Below are 21572 nucleotides of genomic sequence, written 5' to 3'. Positions count from 1 at the left end.
TTCTTTATGCATTCCTTAGAAAATAATCTTGACAAAATGACAAAAAAAATAAAAACAAAATTACGTGGTAGTGTCACGAAACATGATACTAGCACGTCATTTTGTTTTGATTTACATATTTAAACTTTCACAAAATAAAGTGATAGTTTCATGTTAAACCGTGAAATATGATATGATAAAAGTAAGTAAATCAAGGAATGCTACCCAATTTTATGTAGGCACCATTGGCAGTGCTTCACTTGCAAGGACCACGCCACAATAATGGAATATGAAAGAATGTTTATTGATAATAGTGATGATGGATAGATGATGGAGCGATGATGGAGCGATGATGGAGCGATGATGGAGCGATGAGAGTTGGCTGGGTGGAGACTCAGGATGGGGGCTCCGTCTCGGGTAATCAGCACAGCCGATTCAGAACCCCCCCTCCGTAGATGGTGATGTGTTAAGATGAAGATGATAGAGACATGGGGTGGGAGGGTGAGGTCGAGAGAGCAGAGTCAACAAGCGATGCTGGGATTGGCCTGTGTATATATAGGCCTTCTGGGTAATTAGAGGCGTGGTTAAAGAGTGGAGGCGTGGTCCTGCTCCCGAACCCAAGTGAACAAATAACCTCGTCAACTACACTTCACTAGCAAGGACCACGCCACAAAAATTGGAATACAAAAGAATGTTTATTGATAATAATGATGATAGATCGATGATGGAGCAATGATGGAGTGATGATGGAGCGATGATTGAGCGATGATGGAGCGATGATGGAGCGATGATGGAGCGATGATGGAGCGATGATGGAGCGATGATGGAGCGATGATGGAGCGATGATGGAGCGATGAGAGTTGGCTGGGTAGAGACTCAGGATGGGGGCTCTGTCTCGGGTAATCAGCCCAGCCGATTCAGAACCCCCAAAGATGATTCAAAATGAAGGAAGATGATCTGGATCTCGAGTGGCACGAGGGAAGAGGAGCTGGATAGTCAAGCACACTTTGAAGTAGCTGGATGGAATCTAAAACAGTCTGTCCATTACTGAGACGAGGATTAATACTGGTGCATTGGAATAGAGTTTTAGCGCTTGTGGGTCGTCGACGGAAGTACATGGGTGTGAATAAGGTGCGAGAGTGATAGGATTTGAACAAGCAGTCGTTAAAACTGGATTTCGTGGTGGAGTCGCCTTGCTCCGGAGTGGAGAGAAAGGTTGGGGGAAGCGAAATACTTGCATGGATGAAGGAGTTGACGAGCTGCAGATAGTAATGAAGTCAATATGAGCGATGAATGAGGGAACTTAATTGAGAGCTGAATGAGATTAAGGATGGGTGGAAGGAAAGATATGAGGGTAGTCCGATTTATATCGTTCCTGAAGATCGAAGAGGAGGAATTGAGGCCATCGTCGAAGTTCAGTGTAGAGCGTTGGATTTGGGACGGTGCATCGAGAGTAGGAGTTGATTACGGTGACTTGAGTATAGGTTATGCGTGTGACGGCTTGATAGAGGAGAATAGACATAGTAGGCATAGTAAAATATCCCTTATTAATCTACTAGAGAGGTCATTTTTGTAATCGAACCCCCAAAGAATGTCCGGAACGATAGTGGGGTATAGTTCTATAGGATGATGTGAATGCCTGGTAGAGGAGGGATGAGTGATGAAGGGAGGGATGAATGAAGAGTCGAAAGAGATCGAATGGAGAATGGACTCGGTGCAAGAAGAGGGTCGAAGGAGAGACTGTAGAGCAGTGGTTCCCAACCTTGAGCCTTTTTGTCATAGCATGAGTATTATTAGTAGAAAAATAGAACGTAACCTAATTGATGATTCAATAAAAATAATTTTATTTAAACATTAAATTCTCAAGCATTGTCTTAATTTTAACTCATATTAATCATGAAAATTAATAATATGTGGCCTTGAAAATACATATGTAATACAAACTAAAAAATAAATAAATATAAATTCAAAATAATCAACCTGTTTTTGCAATATATGGCCTCTTAACTAAAAACAACTGGAGCCCCTTTGAGTAAGTCCCCTTTAAACATGCATTTCAACTTTAACTTTGCTCAGATTCACCATCGGCCTAGTTCTTTTCATCGGTCGTCTGAGCTTCAATGAGACATTTGAGCTTGTCTTTCATAAGCTTTGATAGTCAGGTCTAAAGCAGGACTAAAGCAGGACTAAAGCAAGTCTAAAGCAGGTCTAAAGCAGGACTAAAGCAAGTCTAAAGCAAATCTAAAGCAGGACTAAAGCAAGTCTAAAGCAGTTCTAAAGCAGGTCTAAAGCAAGTCTAAAGCAGGACTAAAGCAGGTCTAAAGCAGGACTAAAGCAGGACTAAAGCAAGTCTAAAGCAGGTCTAAAGCAGGACTAAAGCAAGTCTAAAGCAAATCTAAAGCAGGACTAAAGCAAGTCTAAAGCAGTTCTAAAGCAGGTCTAAAGCAGGACTAAAGCAGGACTAAAGCAGGACTAAAGCAAGTCTAAAGCAAGTCTAAAGCAAGTCTAAAGCAAGTCTAAAGCAAGTCTAAAGCAAGTCTAAAGCAGGACTAAAGCAGGACTAAAGCAAGTCTAAAGCAAGTCTAAAGCAAGACTAAAGCAAGTCTAAAGCAGGACTAAAGCAAGTCTAAAGCAAGTCTAAAGCAAGTCTAAAGCAGGACTAAAGCAGGACTAAAGCAAGTCTAAAGCAGGACTAAAGCAAGTCTAAAGCAAGTCTAAAGCAGGACTAAAGCAAGTCTAAAGCAGGACTAAAGCAAGTCTAAAGCAAGTCTAAAGCAGGACTAAAGCAAGTCTAAAGCAGGACTAAAGCAGGACTAAAGCAAGTCTAAAGCAAGTCTAAAGCAGGACTAAAGCAGGACTAAAGCAAGTCTAAAGCAAGTCTAAAGCAAGTCTAAAGCAGGACTAAAGCAGGACTAAAGCAAGTCTAAAGCAGGACTAAAGCAAGTCTAAAGCAAGTCTAAAGCAGGACTAAAGCAAGTCTAAAGCAAGTCTAAAGCAAATCTAAAGCAGGACTAAAGCAAGTCTAAAGCAAGTCTAAAGCGAGTCTAAAGCGAGTCTAAAGCAGGACTAAAGCAAGTCTAAAGTAAGTCTAAAGCAGGTCTAAAGCAGGACTAAAGCAGGATTAAAGCAAGTTTAAAGCAAGTCTAAAGCAGGACTAAAGCAGGACTAAAGCAGGACTAAAGCAAGTCTAAAGCAGGACTAAAGCAAGTCTAAAGCAGGACTAAAGCAAGTCTAAAGCAAGTCTAAAGCAAGTCTAAAGCAGGACTAAAGCAGGACTAAAGCAAGTCTAAAGCAGGACTAAAGCAAGTCTAAAGCAAGTCTAAAGCGAGTCTAAAGCAGGACTAAAGCAAGTCTAAAGTAAGTCTAAAGCAGGTCTAAAGCAGGTCTAAAGCACGACTAAAGCAGGATTAAAGCAAGTCTAAAGCAGGACTAAAGCAAGTCTAAAGCAGGACTAAAGCAGGACTAAAGCAAGTCTAAAGCAAGTCTAAAGCAAGTCTAAAGCAGGACTAAAGCAAGTCTAAAGCAAGTCTAAAGCAAGTCTAAAGCAGGACTAAAGCAGGACTAAAGCAAGTCTAAAGCAGGACTAAAGCAAGTCTAAAGCAAGTCTAAAGCAGGACTAAAGCAAGTCTAAAGCAGGACTAAAGCAAGTCTAAAGCAAGTCTAAAGCAAGTCTAAAGCAAGTCTAAAGCAAGTCTAAAGCAGGACTAAAGCAAGTCTAAAGCAAGTCTAAAGCAGGACTAAAGCAAGTCTAAAGCAAGTCTAAAGCAGGACTAAAGCAAGTCTAAAGCAGGACTAAAGCAAGTCTAAAGCAAGTCTAAAGCAAGTCTAAAACAGGACTAAAGCATGTCTAAAGCAAGTCTAAAGCAGGTCTAAAGCAGGACTAAAGCAAGTCTAAAGCAAGTCTAAAGCAAGTCTAAAGCAGGACTAAAGCAGGACTAAAGCAGAACTAAAGCAGGTCTAAAACAGGCACAAAGCAGGACTAAAGCAGAACTAAACCAGGTCTAAAGCAGGACTAAAGCAGGTCTAAAACAGGCACAAAGCAGGACTAAAGCAGAACTAAACCAGGTCTAAAGCAGGACTAAAGCAGGATTAAAGCAAGTTTAAAGCAAGTCTAAAGCAGGACTAAAGCAGGACTAAAGCAGGACTAAAGCAAGTCTAAAGCAGGACTAAAGCAAGTCTAAAGCAGGACTAAAGCAAGTCTAAAGCAAGTCTAAAGCAAGTCTAAAGCAGGACTAAAGCAGGACTAAAGCAAGTCTAAAGCAGGACTAAAGCAAGTCTAAAGCAAGTCTAAAGCGAGTCTAAAGCAGGACTAAAGCAAGTCTAAAGTAAGTCTAAAGCAGGTCTAAAGCAGGTCTAAAGCACGACTAAAGCAGGATTAAAGCAAGTCTAAAGCAGGACTAAAGCAAGTCTAAAGCAGGACTAAAGCAGGACTAAAGCAAGTTTAAAGCAAGTCTAAAGCAAGTCTAAAGCAAGTCTAAAGCAGGACTAAAGCAAGTCTAAAGCAAGTCTAAAGCGAGTCTAAAGCAGGACTAAAGCAAGTCTAAAGTAAGTCTAAAGCAGGTCTAAAGCACGACTAAAGCAGGATTAAAGCAAGTCTAAAGCAGGACTAAAGCAAGTCTAAAGCAGGACTAAAGCAGGACTAAAGCAAGTCTAAAGCAGGACTAAAGCAAGTCTAAAGCAAGTCTAAAGCAGGACTAAAGCAAGTCTAAAGCAGGACTAAAGCAAGTCTAAAGCAAGTCTAAAGCAAGTCTAAAGCAAGTCTAAAGCAGGACTAAAGCAAGTCTAAAGCAAGTCTAAAGCAGGACTAAAGCAAGTCTAAAGCAAGTCTAAAGCAGGACTAAAGCAAGTCTAAAGCAAGTCTAAAGCAAGTCTAAAGCAGGTCTAAAGCAAGTCTAAAGCAAGTCTAAAGCAAGTCTAAAGCAGGTCTAAAGCAAGTCTAAAGCAAGTCTAAAGCAGGACTAAAGCAAGTCTAAAGCAAGTCTAAAGCAGGACTAAAGCAAGTCTAAAGCAAGTCTAAAGCAGGACTAAAATAAGTCTAAAGCAAGTCTAAAGCAAGTCTAAAGCAAGTCTAAAACAGGACTAAAGCAAGTCTAAAGCAAGTCTAAAGCAAGTCTAAAGCAGGACTAAAGCAAGTCTAAAGCAAGTCTAAAGCAAGTCTAAAGCAGGACTAAAGCAGGACTAAAGCAGAACTAAAGCAGGTCTAAAACAGGCACAAAGCAGGACTAAAGCAGAACTAAACCAGGTCTAAAGCAGGACTAAAGCAGGTCTAAAACAGGCACAAAGCAGGACTAAAGCAGAACTAAACCAGGTCTAAAGCAGGACTAAAGCTGGACTAAAGCAGGTCTAAAACAGATCTAAAGCGGGTCTAAAGCAAGTCTAAAGCAGGACTAAAGCAAGACTAAAGCAAGTCTAAAGCAGGACTAAAGCAAGTCTAAAGCAAGTCTAAAGCAGGACTAGAGCAGGATTAAAGCAAATCCAAAGCAAGTCTAAAGCAGGACTAAAGCAAGTCTAAAGCAGGACTAAACCAGGTCTAAAGCACGACTAAAGCAGGTCTAAAACAGGCACAAAGCAGGGCTAAAGCAGAACTAAACCAGGTCTAAAGCAGGACTAAAGCTGGACTAAAGCAGGTCTAAAACAGGTCTAAAGCAGGACTAAAGCAGGTCTAAAACAGGACTAAAGCTGGACTAAAGCAGGACTAAAGCAGGTCTAAAGCAGGACTAAAGCTGGACTAAAGCAGGTCTAAAACTGATCTAAAGCGGGTCTAAAGCAAGTCTAAAGCAGGACTAAAGCAAGACTAAAGCAAGTCTAAAGCAGGACTAAAGCAAGTCTAAAGCAGGTCTAAAGCAGGACTAAAGCAGAACTAAAGCAGGACTAAACCAGGTCTAAAGCAGGACTAAAGCAGGTCTAAAACAGGCACAAAGCAGGACTAAAGCAGAACTAAACCAGGTCTAAAGCAGGACTAAAGCTGGACTAAAGCAGGTCTAAAACAGGTCTTAAGCAGGACTAAAGCAGGTCTAAAACAGGACTAAAGCTGGACTAAAGCAGGACTAAAGCAGGTCTAAAGCAGGACTAAAGCAGGACTAAAGCAAGTCTAAAGCAAGTCTAAAGCAGGACTAAAGCAGAACTAAAGCAGGACTAAACCAGGTCTAAAGCAAGACTAAAGCAGGTCTAAAACAGGCATAAAACAGGACTAAAGCAGAACTAAACCAGGTCTAAAGTAGGACTAAAGCTGGACTAAAGCAGGTCTAAAACAAGTCTAAAGCAGGACTAAAGCAGGTCTAAAGCAGGACTATAACAGGTTTAAAACAGGTCTAAACCAGGTCTAAAGCAGGTCTCAAACAGGTCTAAACCAGGTTTAAAGCACGACTAAAGCAGGTCTAAAGCAGGACTAAAGCAGGTCTAAAGCTTGACTATAACAGGTTTAAAACAGGTCTAAACCAGGTCTAAAGCAAGTCTAAAGCAGGACTAAAGCAGGACTAAAGCAAGTCTAAAGCAAGTCTAAAGCAAGTCTAAAGCAGGACTAAAGCAGGACTAAAGCAAGTCTAAAGCAGGACTAAAGCAAGTCTAAAGCAAGTCTAAAGCAGGACTAAAGCAAGTCTAAAGCAAGTCTAAAGCAAATCTAAAGCAGGACTAAAGCAAGTCTAAAGCAAGTCTAAAGCGAGTCTAAAGCGAGTCTAAAGCAGGACTAAAGCAGGACTAAAGCAGGATTAAAGCAAGTTTAAAGCAAGTCTAAAGCAGGACTAAAGCAGGACTAAAGCAGGACTAAAGCAAGTCTAAAGCAGGACTAAAGCAAGTCTAAAGCAGGACTAAAGCAAGTCTAAAGCAAGTCTAAAGCAAGTCTAAAGCAGGACTAAAGCAGGACTAAAGCAAGTCTAAAGCAGGACTAAAGCAAGTCTAAAGCAAGTCTAAAGCGAGTCTAAAGCAGGACTAAAGCAAGTCTAAAGTAAGTCTAAAGCAGGTCTAAAGCACGACTAAAGCAGGATTAAAGCAAGTCTAAAGCAGGACTAAAGCAAGTCTAAAGCAGGACTAAAGCAGGACTAAAGCAAGTCTAAAGCAAGTCTAAAGCAAGTCTAAAGCAGGACTAAAGCAAGTCTAAAGCAGGACTAAAGCAAGTCTAAAGCAAGTCTAAAGCAAGTCTAAAGCAGGACTAAAGCAGGACTAAAGCAAGTCTAAAGCAGGACTAAAGCAAGTCTAAAGCAAGTCTAAAGCAGGACTAAAGCAAGTCTAAAGCAGGACTAAAGCAAGTCTAAAGCAAGTCTAAAGCAAGTCTAAAGCAAGTCTAAAGCAAGTCTAAAGCAGGACTAAAGCAAGTCTAAAGCAAGTCTAAAGCAAGTCTAAAGCAGGACTAAAGCAAGTCTAAAGCAAGTCTGAAGCAAGTCTAAAGCAGGACTAAAGCAAGTCTAAAGCAAGTCTAAAGCAGGACTAAAGCAAGTCTAAAGCAAGTCTAAAGCAAGTCTAAAGCAGGACTAAAATAAGTCTAAAGCAAGTCTAAAGCAAGTCTAAAGCAAGTCTAAAACAGGACTAAAGCATGTCTAAAGCAAGTCTAAAGCAAGTCTAAAGCAGGACTAAAGCAAGTCTAAAGCAAGTCTAAAGCAAGTCTAAAGCAGGACTAAAGCAGGACTAAAGCAGAACTAAAGCAGGTCTAAAACAGGCACAAAGCAGGACTAAAGCAGAACTAAACCAGGTCTAAAGCAGGACTAAAGCAGGTCTAAAACAGGCACAAAGCAGGACTAAAGCAGAACTAAACCAGGTCTAAAGCAGGACTAAAGCAGGATTAAAGCAAGTTTAAAGCAAGTCTAAAGCAGGACTAAAGCAGGACTAAAGCAGGACTAAAGCAAGTCTAAAGCAGGACTAAAGCAAGTCTAAAGCAGGACTAAAGCAAGTCTAAAGCAAGTCTAAAGCAAGTCTAAAGCAGGACTAAAGCAGGACTAAAGCAAGTCTAAAGCAGGACTAAAGCAAGTCTAAAGCAAGTCTAAAGCGAGTCTAAAGCAGGACTAAAGCAAGTCTAAAGTAAGTCTAAAGCAGGTCTAAAGCAGGTCTAAAGCACGACTAAAGCAGGATTAAAGCAAGTCTAAAGCAGGACTAAAGCAAGTCTAAAGCAGGACTAAAGCAGGACTAAAGCAAGTTTAAAGCAAGTCTAAAGCAAGTCTAAAGCAAGTCTAAAGCAGGACTAAAGCAAGTCTAAAGCAGGACTAAATTAAGTCTAAAGCAAGTCTAAAGCAAGTCTAAAGCAGGACTAAAGCAGGACTAAAGCAAGTCTAAAGCAGGACTAAAGCAAGTCTAAAGCAAGTCTAAAGCGAGTCTAAAGCAGGACTAAAGCAAGTCTAAAGTAAGTCTAAAGCAGGTCTAAAGCAGGTCTAAAGCAGGTCTAAAGCACGACTAAAGCAGGATTAAAGCAAGTCTAAAGCAGGACTAAAGCAAGTCTAAAGCAGGACTAAAGCAGGACTAAAGCAAGTTTAAAGCAAGTCTAAAGCAAGTCTAAAGCAAGTCTAAAGCAAGTCTAAAGCAAGTCTAAAGCAGGACTAAAGCAGAACTAAAGCAGGACTAAACCAGGTCTAAAGCAAGACTAAAGCAGGTCTAAAACAGGCATAAAACAGGACTAAAGCAGAACTAAACCAGGTCTAAAGTAGGACTAAAGCTGGACTAAAGCAGGTCTAAAACAAGTCTAAAGCAGGACTAAAGCAGGTCTAAAGCAGGACTATAACAGGTTTAAAACAGGTCTAAACCAGGTCTAAAGCAGGTCTCAAACAGGTCTAAACCAGGTTTAAAGCACGACTAAAGCAGGTCTAAAGCAGGACTAAAGCAGGTCTAAAGCTTGACTATAACAGGTTTAAAACAGGTCTAAACCAGGTCTAAAGCAAGTCTAAAGCAGGACTAAAGCAGGACTAAAGCAAGTCTAAAGCAAGTCTAAAGCAAGTCTAAAGCAGGACTAAAGCAGGACTAAAGCAAGTCTAAAGCAGGACTAAAGCAAGTCTAAAGCAAGTCTAAAGCAGGACTAAAGCAAGTCTAAAGCAAGTCTAAAGCAAATCTAAAGCAGGACTAAAGCAAGTCTAAAGCAAGTCTAAAGCGAGTCTAAAGCGAGTCTAAAGCAAGTCTAAAGCAAGTCTAAAGCAGGACTAAAGCAAGTCTAAAGCGAGTCTAAAGCGAGTCTAAAGCAAGTCTAAAGCAAGTCTAAAGCAGGACTAAAGCAAGTCTAAAGTAAGTCTAAAGCAGGTCTAAAGCAGGACTAAAGCAGGATTAAAGCAAGTTTAAAGCAAGTCTAAAGCAGGACTAAAGCAGGACTAAAGCAGGACTAAAGCAAGTCTAAAGCAGGACTAAAGCAAGTCTAAAGCAGGTCTAAAGCAGGTCTAAAGCACGACTAAAGCAGGATTAAAGCAAGTCTAAAGCAGGACTAAAGCAAGTCTAAAGCAGGACTAAAGCAGGACTAAAGCAAGTCTAAAGCAAGTCTAAAGCAAGTCTAAAGCAGGACTAAAGCAAGTCTAAAGCAGGACTAAAGCAAGTCTAAAGCAAGTCTAAAGCAAGTCTAAAGCAGGACTAAAGCAGGACTAAAGCAAGTCTAAAGCAGGACTAAAGCAAGTCTAAAGCAAGTCTAAAGCAGGACTAAAGCAAGTCTAAAGCAGGACTAAAGCAAGTCTAAAGCAAGTCTAAAGCAAGTCTAAAGCAAGTCTAAAGCAAGTCTAAAGCAGGACTAAAGCAAGTCTAAAGCAAGTCTAAAGCAAGTCTAAAGCAGGACTAAAGCAAGTCTAAAGCAAGTCTGAAGCAAGTCTAAAGCAGGACTAAAGCAAGTCTAAAGCAAGTCTAAAGCAAGTCTAAAGCAAGTCTAAAGCAAGTCTAAAGCAGGACTAAAATAAGTCTAAAGCAAGTCTAAAGCAAGTCTAAAGCAAGTCTAAAACAGGACTAAAGCATGTCTAAAGCAAGTCTAAAGCAAGTCTAAAGCAGGACTAAAGCAAGTCTAAAGCAAGTCTAAAGCAAGTCTAAAGCAGGACTAAAGCAGGACTAAAGCAGAACTAAAGCAGGTCTAAAACAGGCACAAAGCAGGACTAAAGCAGAACTAAACCAGGTCTAAAGCAGGACTAAAGCAGGTCTAAAACAGGCACAAAGCAGGACTAAAGCAGAACTAAACCAGGTCTAAAGCAGGACTAAAGCAGGATTAAAGCAAGTTTAAAGCAAGTCTAAAGCAGGACTAAAGCAGGACTAAAGCAGGACTAAAGCAAGTCTAAAGCAGGACTAAAGCAAGTCTAAAGCAGGACTAAAGCAAGTCTAAAGCAAGTCTAAAGCAAGTCTAAAGCAGGACTAAAGCAGGACTAAAGCAAGTCTAAAGCAGGACTAAAGCAAGTCTAAAGCAAGTCTAAAGCGAGTCTAAAGCAGGACTAAAGCAAGTCTAAAGTAAGTCTAAAGCAGGTCTAAAGCAGGTCTAAAGCACGACTAAAGCAGGATTAAAGCAAGTCTAAAGCAGGACTAAAGCAAGTCTAAAGCAGGACTAAAGCAGGACTAAAGCAAGTTTAAAGCAAGTCTAAAGCAAGTCTAAAGCAAGTCTAAAGCAGGACTAAAGCAAGTCTAAAGCAGGACTAAATTAAGTCTAAAGCAGGACTAAAGCAAGTCTAAAGCAGGACTAAAGCAAGTCTAAAGCAAGTCTAAAGCAGGACTAAAGCAAGTCTAAAGCAGGACTAAAGCAAGTCTAAAGCAAGTCTAAAGCAAGTCTAAAGCAAGTCTAAAGCAGGACTAAAGCAAGTCTAAAGCAAGTCTAAAGCAGGACTAAAGCAAGTCTAAAGCAAGTCTAAAGCAAGTCTAAAGCAGGACTAAAGCAAGTCTAAAGCAAGTCTAAAGCAAGTCTAAAGCAGGTCTAAAGCAAGTCTAAAGCAAGTCTAAAGCAGGACTAAAGCAAGTCTAAAGCAAGTCTAAAGCAGGACTAAAGCAAGTCTAAAGCAAGTCTAAAGCAGGACTAAAATAAGTCTAAAGCAAGTCTAAAGCAAGTCTAAAGCAAGTCTAAAACAGGACTAAAGCAAGTCTAAAGCAAGTCTAAAGCAAGTCTAAAGCAGGACTAAAGCAAGTCTAAAGCAAGTCTAAAGCAAGTCTAAAGCAGGACTAAAGCAGGACTAAAGCAGAACTAAAGCAGGTCTAAAACAGGCACAAAGCAGGACTAAAGCAGAACTAAACCAGGTCTAAAGCAGGACTAAAGCAGGTCTAAAACAGGCACAAAGCAGGACTAAAGCAGAACTAAACCAGGTCTAAAGCAGGACTAAAGCTGGACTAAAGCAGGTCTAAAACAGATCTAAAGCGGGTCTAAAGCAAGTCTAAAGCAGGACTAAAGCAAGACTAAAGCAAGTCTAAAGCAGGACTAAAGCAAGTCTAAAGCAGGTCTAAAGCAGGACTAAAGCAGGACTAAAGCAAGTCTAAAGCAAGTCTAAAGCAGGACTAGAGCAGGATTAAAGCAAATCCAAAGCAAGTCTAAAGCAGGACTAAAGCAAGTCTAAAGCAGGACTAAACCAGGTCTAAAGCACGACTAAAGCAGGTCTAAAACAGGCACAAAGCAGGGCTAAAGCAGAACTAAACCAGGTCTAAAGCAGGACTAAAGCTGGACTAAAGCAGGTCTAAAACAGGTCTAAAGCAGGACTAAAGCAGGACTAAAGCTGGACTAAAGCAGGACTAAAGCAGGTCTAAAGCAGGACTAAAGCTGGACTAAAGCAGGTCTAAAACTGATCTAAAGCGGGTCTAAAGCAAGTCTAAAGCAGGACTAAAGCAAGACTAAAGCAAGTCTAAAGCAGGACTAAAGCAAGTCTAAAGCAGGTCTAAAGCAGGACTAAAGCAGAACTAAAGCAGGACTAAACCAGGTCTAAAGCAGGACTAAAGCAGGTCTAAAACAGGCACAAAGCAGGACTAAAGCAGAACTAAACCAGGTCTAAAGCAGGACTAAAGCTGGACTAAAGCAGGTCTAAAACAGGTCTTAAGCAGGACTAAAGCAGGTCTAAAACAGGACTAAAGCTGGACTAAAGCAGGACTAAAGCAGGTCTAAAGCAGGACTAAAGCAGGACTAAAGCAAGTCTAAAGCAAGTCTAAAGCAGGACTAAAGCAGAACTAAAGCAGGACTAAACCAGGTCTAAAGCAAGACTAAAGCAGGTCTAAAACAGGCATAAAACAGGACTAAAGCAGAACTAAACCAGGTCTAAAGTAGGACTAAAGCTGGACTAAAGCAGGTCTAAAACAAGTCTAAAGCAGGACTAAAGCAGGTCTAAAGCAGGACTATAACAGGTTTAAAACAGGTCTAAACCAGGTCTAAAGCAGGTCTCAAACAGGTCTAAACCAGGTTTAAAGCACGACTAAAGCAGGTCTAAAGCAGGACTAAAGCAGGTCTAAAGCTTGACTATAACAGGTTTAAAACAGGTCTAAACCAGGTCTAAAGTAGGACTAAAGCAGGTCTAAAGCAGGACTAAAGCAGGTCTCAAACAGGTCTAAACCAGGTCTAAAGCAGGACTAAAGCAGGTCTAAAGCAGGACTAAAGCAGGACTAAAGCAGGTCTAAAGCTTGACTATAACAGGTTTAAAACAGGTCTAAAGCAGGTCTAAAGCTTGACTATAACAGGTTTAAAACAGGTCTAAACCAGGTCTAAAGTAGGACTAAAGCAGGTCTAAAGCAGGACTAAAGCAGGTCTCAAACAGGTCTAAACCAGGTCTAAAGCAGGACTAAAGCAGGTCTAAAGCAGGACTATAACAGGTTTAAAACAGGTCTAAACCAGATCTAAAGCAGGTCTCAAACAGGTCTAAAGCAGGACTAAAATAAGTCTAAAACAGGACTAAAACAGGTTTAAAGTAGGACTAAATCAGGACAAACAGGACTAAAGCAGGAGCAGAGCAGGACTAAAGCACGACTATTTACAATCAGACACACATTCATGGATAATTGAGCTTATGAATTTAGACACGCCTAAAACAAATTTGTACATGTCCCGGGACGAGACCGCGGTCCATCTTTAATAACCAGACATGTGGGACAACCCGCACATCACACACGTACCGTGGACTCGCGCAGATCTTTCAATCAACGAAGAAGCCCGGAAACACGCATTCTTCCGGTGCCACGGCGTGTTCCAAGCACACGGTCCTTACGCATTTACACCAAATAATCAATGAAGCTGTTATTTCCAGCATCACACGGTACTTTGACAGAGCGGTTTTTCAGATGAACCGGGGCTCTTAGGTCACGGCGGAGCAGCCGCAAAGTAGCGCAGAGCGCTGCGGTAGTGACTGTTGGTGTACTCATTTATGAAAGAAGGGGCAAGAATCAAAAAGAGTTAGAATGAATGAAATGTTTAATCCCTGCCATGTACAAGACTAATACAGATAAACAGAGCGCTTACCTGAAATGTCTCTGTCGAATGTGAGGCGACTTAACGGGCGTAGTCCGGACGCGCCCTGTCCCTGTGCGCTCAATTTATATTTACACAATTTATGCATTTTTCATATGGGACGTGATATGAAGGTTGACGCCTTCTCTCAGTATTCTTCCATTCGCCGTTGTATTGCACAGAGATGTCCTTGGGTCTGCAGCTTTCTCCTTATCTAGGAATTTGGTCTGTGTGAGGCCAGTTTCAGCACAACTCTAGAGTTAATATGGTTGGTATTCAAAGTACAGTACAATAAAGTAAAGTACAGTACAATAAAGTAAAGTTAATATTTGGTATTCCCTTCATGACGCACCGCAAAAGCGGCGCATTCTTTTAAAAATTGTATATTTTTAATTATAGGGGACCCCACCCCCAGCTTTTCCGCCTATGAATTAATAAATGTATAAATGTGTTTATTGTACATGTATATGTATAAATACAATACAAACAAGCATCCCAGACCGCTTTGCTTCATGGTCTTGGTTTTCAATTGTATGTTGTGTGGCAAAGTGCACCCTGACTGAGAACTCTATGAGAGGGGTTTAAATCTGGCTATTGTAAGTCATTATATGAAAGCCATGTAACTGAAAACAGTCTTATCAGAGACCTTCTTATAGTCCAAATCGTCTCGCAGTCTGGATGTGGCCTGCGGTCCGCCTTTTGGAGACTAGTGTACTATTTTCTCTGTGGGGAAACATTTTCCACGTACCCTCTGCAGTACCCTCGCGTACCACTAGGGGTATGCCTACCCCCGGTTGGGAATCACTGCAGAACCAGAAGGGCGTATCACGTGGCTCTGCAGGCGACATCACTGAGCCCGGTGGCTCTGTAGGTGATATCACGGAGCCCGGTGGCTCTGTAGGAGAAATCCTTGTGCCCGGTGACTCTGAGAAAGGGGTTCAGGGGGATGATTGGTGCCGCTGCCGTGGGTCGGGGCGAGCGTGTGGACGTTGCCGTGGGTTCTTCAGTGTAAAAGTTGTTTTTCCTTGAAGTGTTTCTTTCTGGTGGTCCGTCGGCTCGATCTGTGCAACGTTAGAAAATGATCAACATTGAAAATGACTTTTCTTTCTAATATTTCTGAATTACATGAATAACTCACCACTTTTGTTCATCTTACCAGGGCTGAAATGCAAATACAACAGTGTTAGTATTTTTTCCTTGAAGAAGATGTAAATTAAATTGTTAATGACTTACTGGCATTTATAAATAAAAAAACATCCGACAACAGCTCCAACAACAACCACTAAACATGCAATAATTATTCCAGCAATGGCCCCGGCTGAGAGCTGGTCTTTAGGTGCTACAGGTGAAGAAACAGAGACATTACACTTTGCTTTTGAAGCCTGAGAATCTATCAATCTGAAATAGTTGTTTTTAACACAATTTTGTACATTTTTGATGGATGGAAATAAAATATCTTCTGATCAAGTGAATAATCAAAAAACGCATAGAGATGTTTTCCTAATGTTGTCCACCTTTAATAGAGCTTTTGTGAATATTGTCATTTCTCTTTTTTTTATTGAATATTGCCTTTGTTGCAATCAGAGCTAATGCGTACAGTACATTTACCTGTGACGAGCACTCTGTGTGATTCTTCAGATGTTTTCAGTGAGATATCATTTGTAGCTTGGCAGATGTACTCTCCACTGTCTGACAATTCACTATTGTCTTTTGTGAATTCAAAGGAACGAGCTACAATTGTCCCATTTTTCTCCCAGACGTAGCTGGAAGCTGGTAGAGATTTTGCTGAGCAGCTCAATTTGAGTTTTGTTTTTAATAGAACGTCATTTTGACCTGAGATTTGAACATTTTCTGGTCCATCTGAAAGACAAAAATAAGACATATAATAATCACAAAAGCATGTTCTAAACTAAAGTAAACTAACAAACACGTACAGATCACAATCATGGAGTAAATTGCTTCCTGATGGCTGAGTGGGTTGCTGATTCTGCACGTGTACCGCCCACTGTCTTCTCTGGTCACACCTCTAAACGACAACACTTGTTTTTCATGGTAAAAAGTTATGTTTGCAGAAGAATTTAGAGGAAAACCATTCTTCATCCACTCTCTGGTGTGGATGGAGCCAGAGGCATTGCAGGTTAAGTTTAGTGACGTCTCCTCCTCTGGCAGTTGTTGTGCAGACGATGTGACCAGAGCATTAGAGACGTCCTCTGTGGGAGAAAACACATTTGAAATGGTATGAGCTCCTGTGAATCGACACCAAAGAGGGACAAATGTAGCTATAGTTTTGTTTTTTAGATCTTTTGTCATTTTCCATTAATCCACTGCCAACATCTATCAACAATAATTAAACAAAACTAGTTTGTGAATTAGCTAAATGTATTTGTCATGAATGATTTGTGATTATTTTTAATTTGTTTTTTGGTTTTAGTTTGACTTACCCCATATGTTTAATGTGGTGGATCCATTCAATAAAGCGCCCTCTGCTGTTGTAATTGTAACATTGTACTCTCCATTGTCTTCTAGAGTCAAGTTGGTGAGCTCCAGAGACCCAGTGGAGAAGTACAGAGTGATCCTGCCTAAATACTCTGGTGAGGAAGTGTTACTAGGAGTAGAAATGATAGTTTTATTGCCAAACTTCCATTGTATTGATGCAAATGGGGTTTGTGTTGGCTCAAGAGATGTGGTGAACCTCACAGCATCTCCTACAGCTGCGTTTACAGGATTATGAGGCAACACGACAGCATCTGAGCTAAAACCTGTAAAATAAAAGCACATTTCTACTAACTTTACCATACAATACAAACAGTCCTAAACTTGATGCTATTATTCATTATTATTGAAGATTTAGAGGAGATTCACAGCATGTTATCTGAATTACTGTTCTTACCCCAAAAAGACGCTCCAATTACGATCAAATTCATCAAATTCATCACGAATGTTGATTTTCTAATGCGTTATGTGTCAGCAAGGCTCGAGGTAAAGTGAAAGAACTCAAGACCAGGAAGAGCAATGTTTGATTTTACAACTATTACAATCACTGACCTTATCTTTCTCTGTGACAATCTTTTAATTATTATCCATGTGTTGCTGCTGTCAATCCAGTGATATAAGCATATCCTGGTATATGTGTAAATATCTGTAAAATGTTCCTTTTAAAACCACACGACTCGAGCAAGACGTCAGTTTAAATAGTTTTTTAGCATCAGTCTATTCCCTGAACAAAACACAGGAGCAGCTCACGTGAACTGAAATACATCCTAAATCAGCAAACGGCAAACATGACAGATGAACATTTAGTGTAAGCTCTGTCCACCAAAAACCCACAAAAGGGTTCAGAGTAAATTAAGAATAACAAATACTTGTTCCGTTACTACTGTAGTCAGTATGAGTGAGCAGTACTTTAAGGTTTAACTGGTGATGGTACTGGAGAATATTTTCACTGTGTGGGGTTTTCCTTTGGTTGCATCAGACAAAAAACACAGTTTAAGGAAGTCATTTTGTTAACAATAGTGTGTATAGACTCTATACTACTATGGGCAAAACATTAAAAAAAACAATATTACTTGGCATGTTTGGCGGGCCGGATTATAAAGACAAACGGGCCGCATGTGGCCCGCGGGCCGTAGTTTGCAATAGAGTCTTATCTGACCTTATTAGAGAATATGAGTTGGCAGGTAAAGTAGGTTCACCATTTGCCCTTCCACGCCACATATTTATAACTGGACTGGGCAAGGCTAATAACATGTAAACTATAGATCACCAATAACAGATAGCACTTTGGCAAGATCAAAAGCTGAAAATCTGACATCAATTGATTGTCCAAATGAACCAGTAAAGAAAAGTAGTAATTGTTACATGAACTATTTATTGTTTATTGTTTAATTGCATGGGTTTGGTTTGAGATCTTCTTTCTTTGTCAGCAATGCATTTGTTTTATGGATTCAAGAGCTGGGTGTTTGGTCATACATAAAATAACTCTTTTATTCGATTAATATTTATGTCCCACATGGGGAAATTTCATTGGTGCAACGCAGGTAGATACAGAGGTAGATCCAGAAGAACAGATCACTTATAGGAAGTCTGAAAAACACTTTCAGTAGAAGATCTCCTATAAATAAATAAAAACTCCCATAGACAAATAAATAAATAAATACCATTTCATGTGATCCCGACAGTAATTGCACATGAATATGTGTCACGACAGCACATAGATTGCACATGAATTTCACAGTTAAAGGGACAGTATGTAAGATTTCATAAACATTAAGCTGTATATGCTCATTCATATTTGGCTTGTTGTTTTGCCCAATAACAGATATTGTCACTGCAGATACCGATATTTAGATTTTAAAATCTTAAATTTAAATATTTCAAATATTAGTCTTTTTTTTATTACTATTTCGAACACTCCTGAGAAAAGAAACATGTGAAATACATAAACAATAGGGTATTTGTACAAAAAGAGTGAGATGAAGTGCATAAAATTGTTTAATCTCACCCCACAATGTTATTTATCACACTTGAGGATATGTAAAATATTTTCTATACTCATTTTAAAGTCATATTGTCCCCTTAAAAGACATCGCACATTTTGTGTATATCACTTGTGAAAGGTTATTACTTGCTTTATACATGATTTGAGTCAAAAAAATGTACTATATCTGTAAGTTTCAATAACTTTGAACAAAGGATGTGTATGTTCCAGATATCCAGCCTTCTGTAGGACCTGTAGGCCTTTTTTAAAGAGTGATAAGTGGTTTGAATAAAGTGTATTTCCCGAGATCTCCACAGTAACTGAAATAAGGCAAGATTCAACTTTTCACTTTAGTAAAAATATTCACAAACTGTATTTTTTTGGGAGATACAGTAAAATAATTTGCAGCATGATTGTATGAACATACAGCCATATTTTAGCCAAAATTATCATTTTATTATTATATTTTTACTCGTGCAAAATTACTGATATTGACTAATTAAATTCAAATCTGAGAAAAATTAATCATGATTGAAAACAGACTCATTAATTGCAGTTAATCACACTTAATTATGATGCACTAAATTGCACGTTAAAGACATTGAATGAGCAAAATACTTGCATGGATATAGGAGTTGACAAACTGTAGATAGTAATGAAGTCAATGAGCGATAGATGAGGGAACTTCATTGATAGCTGAATGAGATTGAGAATGAGTGGAATGAAAGAGAGCTGAGAGGGTAGTCTGATTTAAGACGGTTGCTGAAGATCGAAGAAGAGGAATTGGGGCGAACGTCAAGTTCGGTGCAGAGCGTCAGATTTCAGGACAGTGAATTGTGAGTAGGAGTTGGCCGATTATGGTGACTTGAGTATAAGCGATGTAGATGATGGATTGATAGAGGGGAGTAGACGGAGTGTTGTCGAATGAGTGCCTTCCGGCTGATCGAACCACCAAAGAACGTCCGGAACGTACCCAGGAGCCAGAAACGAATTGCCCTCCCTTGAGCCTCGGACTGAGAGAAAGAATCATCTTAGTGCAGAGTCCGATGGTCGCCTGAAAATATCTGAATGCGGGAGTCTGTTACTTCTGTGTTTTAACTTGAGAGGTGCTCTAAAGTTACTCATCGTAGGGAGGAGAAGCAGATTATTGTAGAGGAGACTAAGCGCATGAGGACTGTCTAGTGCGTGCGGTGGGTCGGAGCGAGCCTGTGGCCGCTGCTGTGGATCGGAGCGAGCCTGGCTGCTGGCGCCGTGGTTTGGAGTGTGCGTGGTTGCCATTGGCGTGGTTGCTGCCGTGGATTGCCGTGACCGTGGCTGTCGGCGGGGATCTGAGCGAGCGAGGATGGTGCCAGAGATCGGAGCGAGCAAGGCTGCTAGCTTGGATTGGAGCAGCGAGGCCTAGCATGGGTCGAGTAGTAAGCTAGCATGAGCTTAATGGTAATGGTGAATGGGATGAGGGGTGAAAGAGAGAATGAGCGGCGTTGGCATGGAATATGGCAGAAGCCCGAAGGCGACGTGAGCATGTGTGAGAAGGCAAGGCGAACATGGTAAGATGAGGTAGCATGAAAAGCAAGAGCTATACAACCTGGCTCCCGCCACCAAAGGGAGCTGAGCTCGAGGTGCGGGCCCGTGGAGCGGTGGTGGCGTCATCAGCTGCACGCGCTCCAGACGTGGAACCAGGAAGTGCGGAAGCTGACGAAAAGTGGATAATTATCATCGTAGCGTCTGAAAGAAGTGCCTGTGGGCCGGCACGCGGGAGCGGCGCGCGGGAGCCACAGCATTTGCTTTGCATATGTAACAATGCCAACCTATTTTTAAAACAAGGGACAGGGAACCCTCATGATCATGGGTTCGATTCCCGGACCAGACCAACATCACATGATCTCTCTGGGTGGAGTCTGCATGTCCTCCCCGTGTTACCGTGGGTTCTCTCCGGGTTCTCCGGCTCCTCCCACCGTCCAAAGACATGCATGTGTTAGGCAAAATTGTTGACTCTAAATTGGCCCTAGTGAATGAATGTGAGCGTGAATGTTTGTCTGTAATGTCCATGTCTCTGTGTTGGTCCTGCGATGTGTTGGCCACTGTCCAGGGTTTACCCCGCCTAGGGCCCAAAGTCACTGGGGTAGGCTCCAGTCACTCGCTACTCCGAAAGGGAAAGTGGTAGGAAAATTATAGTCTGCATTGCAATAAAAAGATTACAAAGTACATTAAAAACATAATAATAAAGTGCATTTCCAGGCAATTTAGCACATAATTAAGTCCACTGATAGTCAACATTTTCAAGAACGTTTTTAAACAACCACATTCGATACTCTTCCATTAAGTGTAATCCTTAACTCTTTCGCACCCTTTACGCCCGGCTGTAGTTTTTGTCAGTTGGTCTCTTTTTCTGCCTTAAATCTAAAAAAGAAAATATAAAGTAAAGTCACAAAACAACTAAGCTAAACTATGCAATGTTTGAGACTTACTTCTTACAAATGAAATAAAATCATAAGTCCTATTACTATTCCAGCAATGGCCCCACCAGAAAGAGGTTTGTCTGTGAATAAATCAATCTCTTTCAAGATGAATATTTGTACATTTCCAGTCTAACTTCACACTTGTTGAACATTACCTTGGATAGACAAGCTGTGCTCCCCGTGTAGTGACTCTCCAGTGACTGAGTTTGATGCCACACATATGTATTTACCACTGTTGGATTTGTCCATGTTGTCTTTGTGAAGCACAGAACCATCTGATATCTTTTCCTCCTCAAACCTCCAGGTGTAAGTGACCGGTTCAGACTCAACAGAGCAGACTATCACTAGAGACTGACCAACATATAACGTATGTTCCCCTGTGAGCTTCAGGCTGTCAGGTCCATCTGAAAAGAACTCATTTAGTTTAAAGAAGCCTTTTTGTGTCTGTAATAGTTATAATCTATGACACTTGTGGATCATTACGTTTTATTCTGGACATTTTAGATCGCAATATTGACACTAACAACTTTTTAATTTGTGCCAGAATGGCTGTGCAACGCTGCAGAATCTTACGTACGTCACTGTAGAAGGAAATAAAGTATGAATTGAGTAAAGGGCAGTGAGTGTATCGTTGGAGAAATATTTTCTGCTGTGACAGATTGTGAGCCATAGTCACTTAATATCTTAGCATTCAATTTACTTTTAACAACATTTGTTGGTTCCCATTCTACAAAGTTTGCACAGCGTTCTCTTTGTCCAAATATTGTATTTTTGTCAAAGGTTAAGTATTACTTTATCATCATGTGACCTGTAATGTAATGAGAAAGTACAGGAATCTACAGTACATGTGATGTCAAGATCATGGTGGGCATACATGTCATCAAGAACAAAAAGATGAATAATAGTAAGAATTTTAGTATAAAAAACAAGTAATATAAATTCAATTTGTACTCAAATGTAAACCAAAATGTAAAGTGTTTTCTTTTGTACAAGCTGTTTATGTCTCAATACTTAAATATTCCAAAAGGTTTGATTTCATAAAGCTGATTACAGATGAATATGAATAAAGTGTTTTTCAAAGATTTTGCTCTTGTTCAAGATTATGATTTTTCTGCTCACTTCAAATAGACCTCATGATATTCTCACATCCCTCAATCTAAAAATAATGAAATATATAATGAAATGAAATGTTATTACTTTAAAGATGGTGGAGGTTGGGACAACTCTGACATGCACAAAATAAGGTACAATATCCATAATATTGCCATGAAGAATATTGTATATAAATGCAAATCAGAATGATTTTTTTTTAATT

At 40.3% G+C, this 21572-nt stretch overlaps 2 protein-coding genes across 2 annotated transcripts in view; both read right to left on the bottom strand.

The window, feature by feature from the left end:
• Positions 1 to 21572, bottom strand: part of LOC140374094 (hemicentin-1-like) — a 52527-nt gene that overhangs the window by 12793 nt on the left and 18162 nt on the right. The window lies entirely within an intron of this gene.
• LOC140373621 (cell adhesion molecule CEACAM6-like) lies at positions 14347 to 16321 on the bottom strand. Its single transcript, XM_072460217.1, has 5 exons — positions 16212 to 16321; positions 15763 to 16080; positions 15256 to 15531; positions 14930 to 15181; positions 14347 to 14660 (listed from the first exon to the last, which is right to left on the bottom strand). Exons 1-5 carry the CDS (start codon positions 16252 to 16254, stop codon positions 14551 to 14553), a joined length of 999 nt encoding a protein of 332 aa, XP_072316318.1. The 5' UTR covers positions 16255 to 16321; the 3' UTR covers positions 14347 to 14550.

Source organism: Eucyclogobius newberryi, unplaced genomic scaffold (assembly GCF_026437365.1).
Source record: "Eucyclogobius newberryi isolate DKJ021-1_F unplaced genomic scaffold, fEucNew1.0.hap1 SCAF_3, whole genome shotgun sequence".
In the NCBI taxonomy this organism is placed as follows: domain Eukaryota; kingdom Metazoa; phylum Chordata; class Actinopteri; order Gobiiformes; family Gobiidae; genus Eucyclogobius; species Eucyclogobius newberryi.
The sequence above is the reverse complement of the archived record's forward strand: the minus strand, read 5'-3'. Positions and strand labels throughout refer to the sequence as shown.

What these genes read in the sequence shown, in the direction of transcription:
- LOC140373621 (XM_072460217.1), bottom strand. Translation starts at nt 16,254, where the DNA reads ATGAATTTGATGAATTTGATCGTAATTGGAGCGTCTTTTTGGG. An exon ending in TTACTCCATGATTGTGATCT is followed by an intron (nt 15,182 to 15,255) that starts GTACGTGTTTGT and finishes TTTGTCTTTCAG; the next exon opens with ATGGACCAGAAAATGTTCAA. An exon ending in ACACAGAGTGCTCGTCACAG is followed by an intron (nt 14,661 to 14,929) that starts GTAAATGTACTG and finishes CTTCACCTGTAG; the next exon opens with CACCTAAAGACCAGCTCTCA.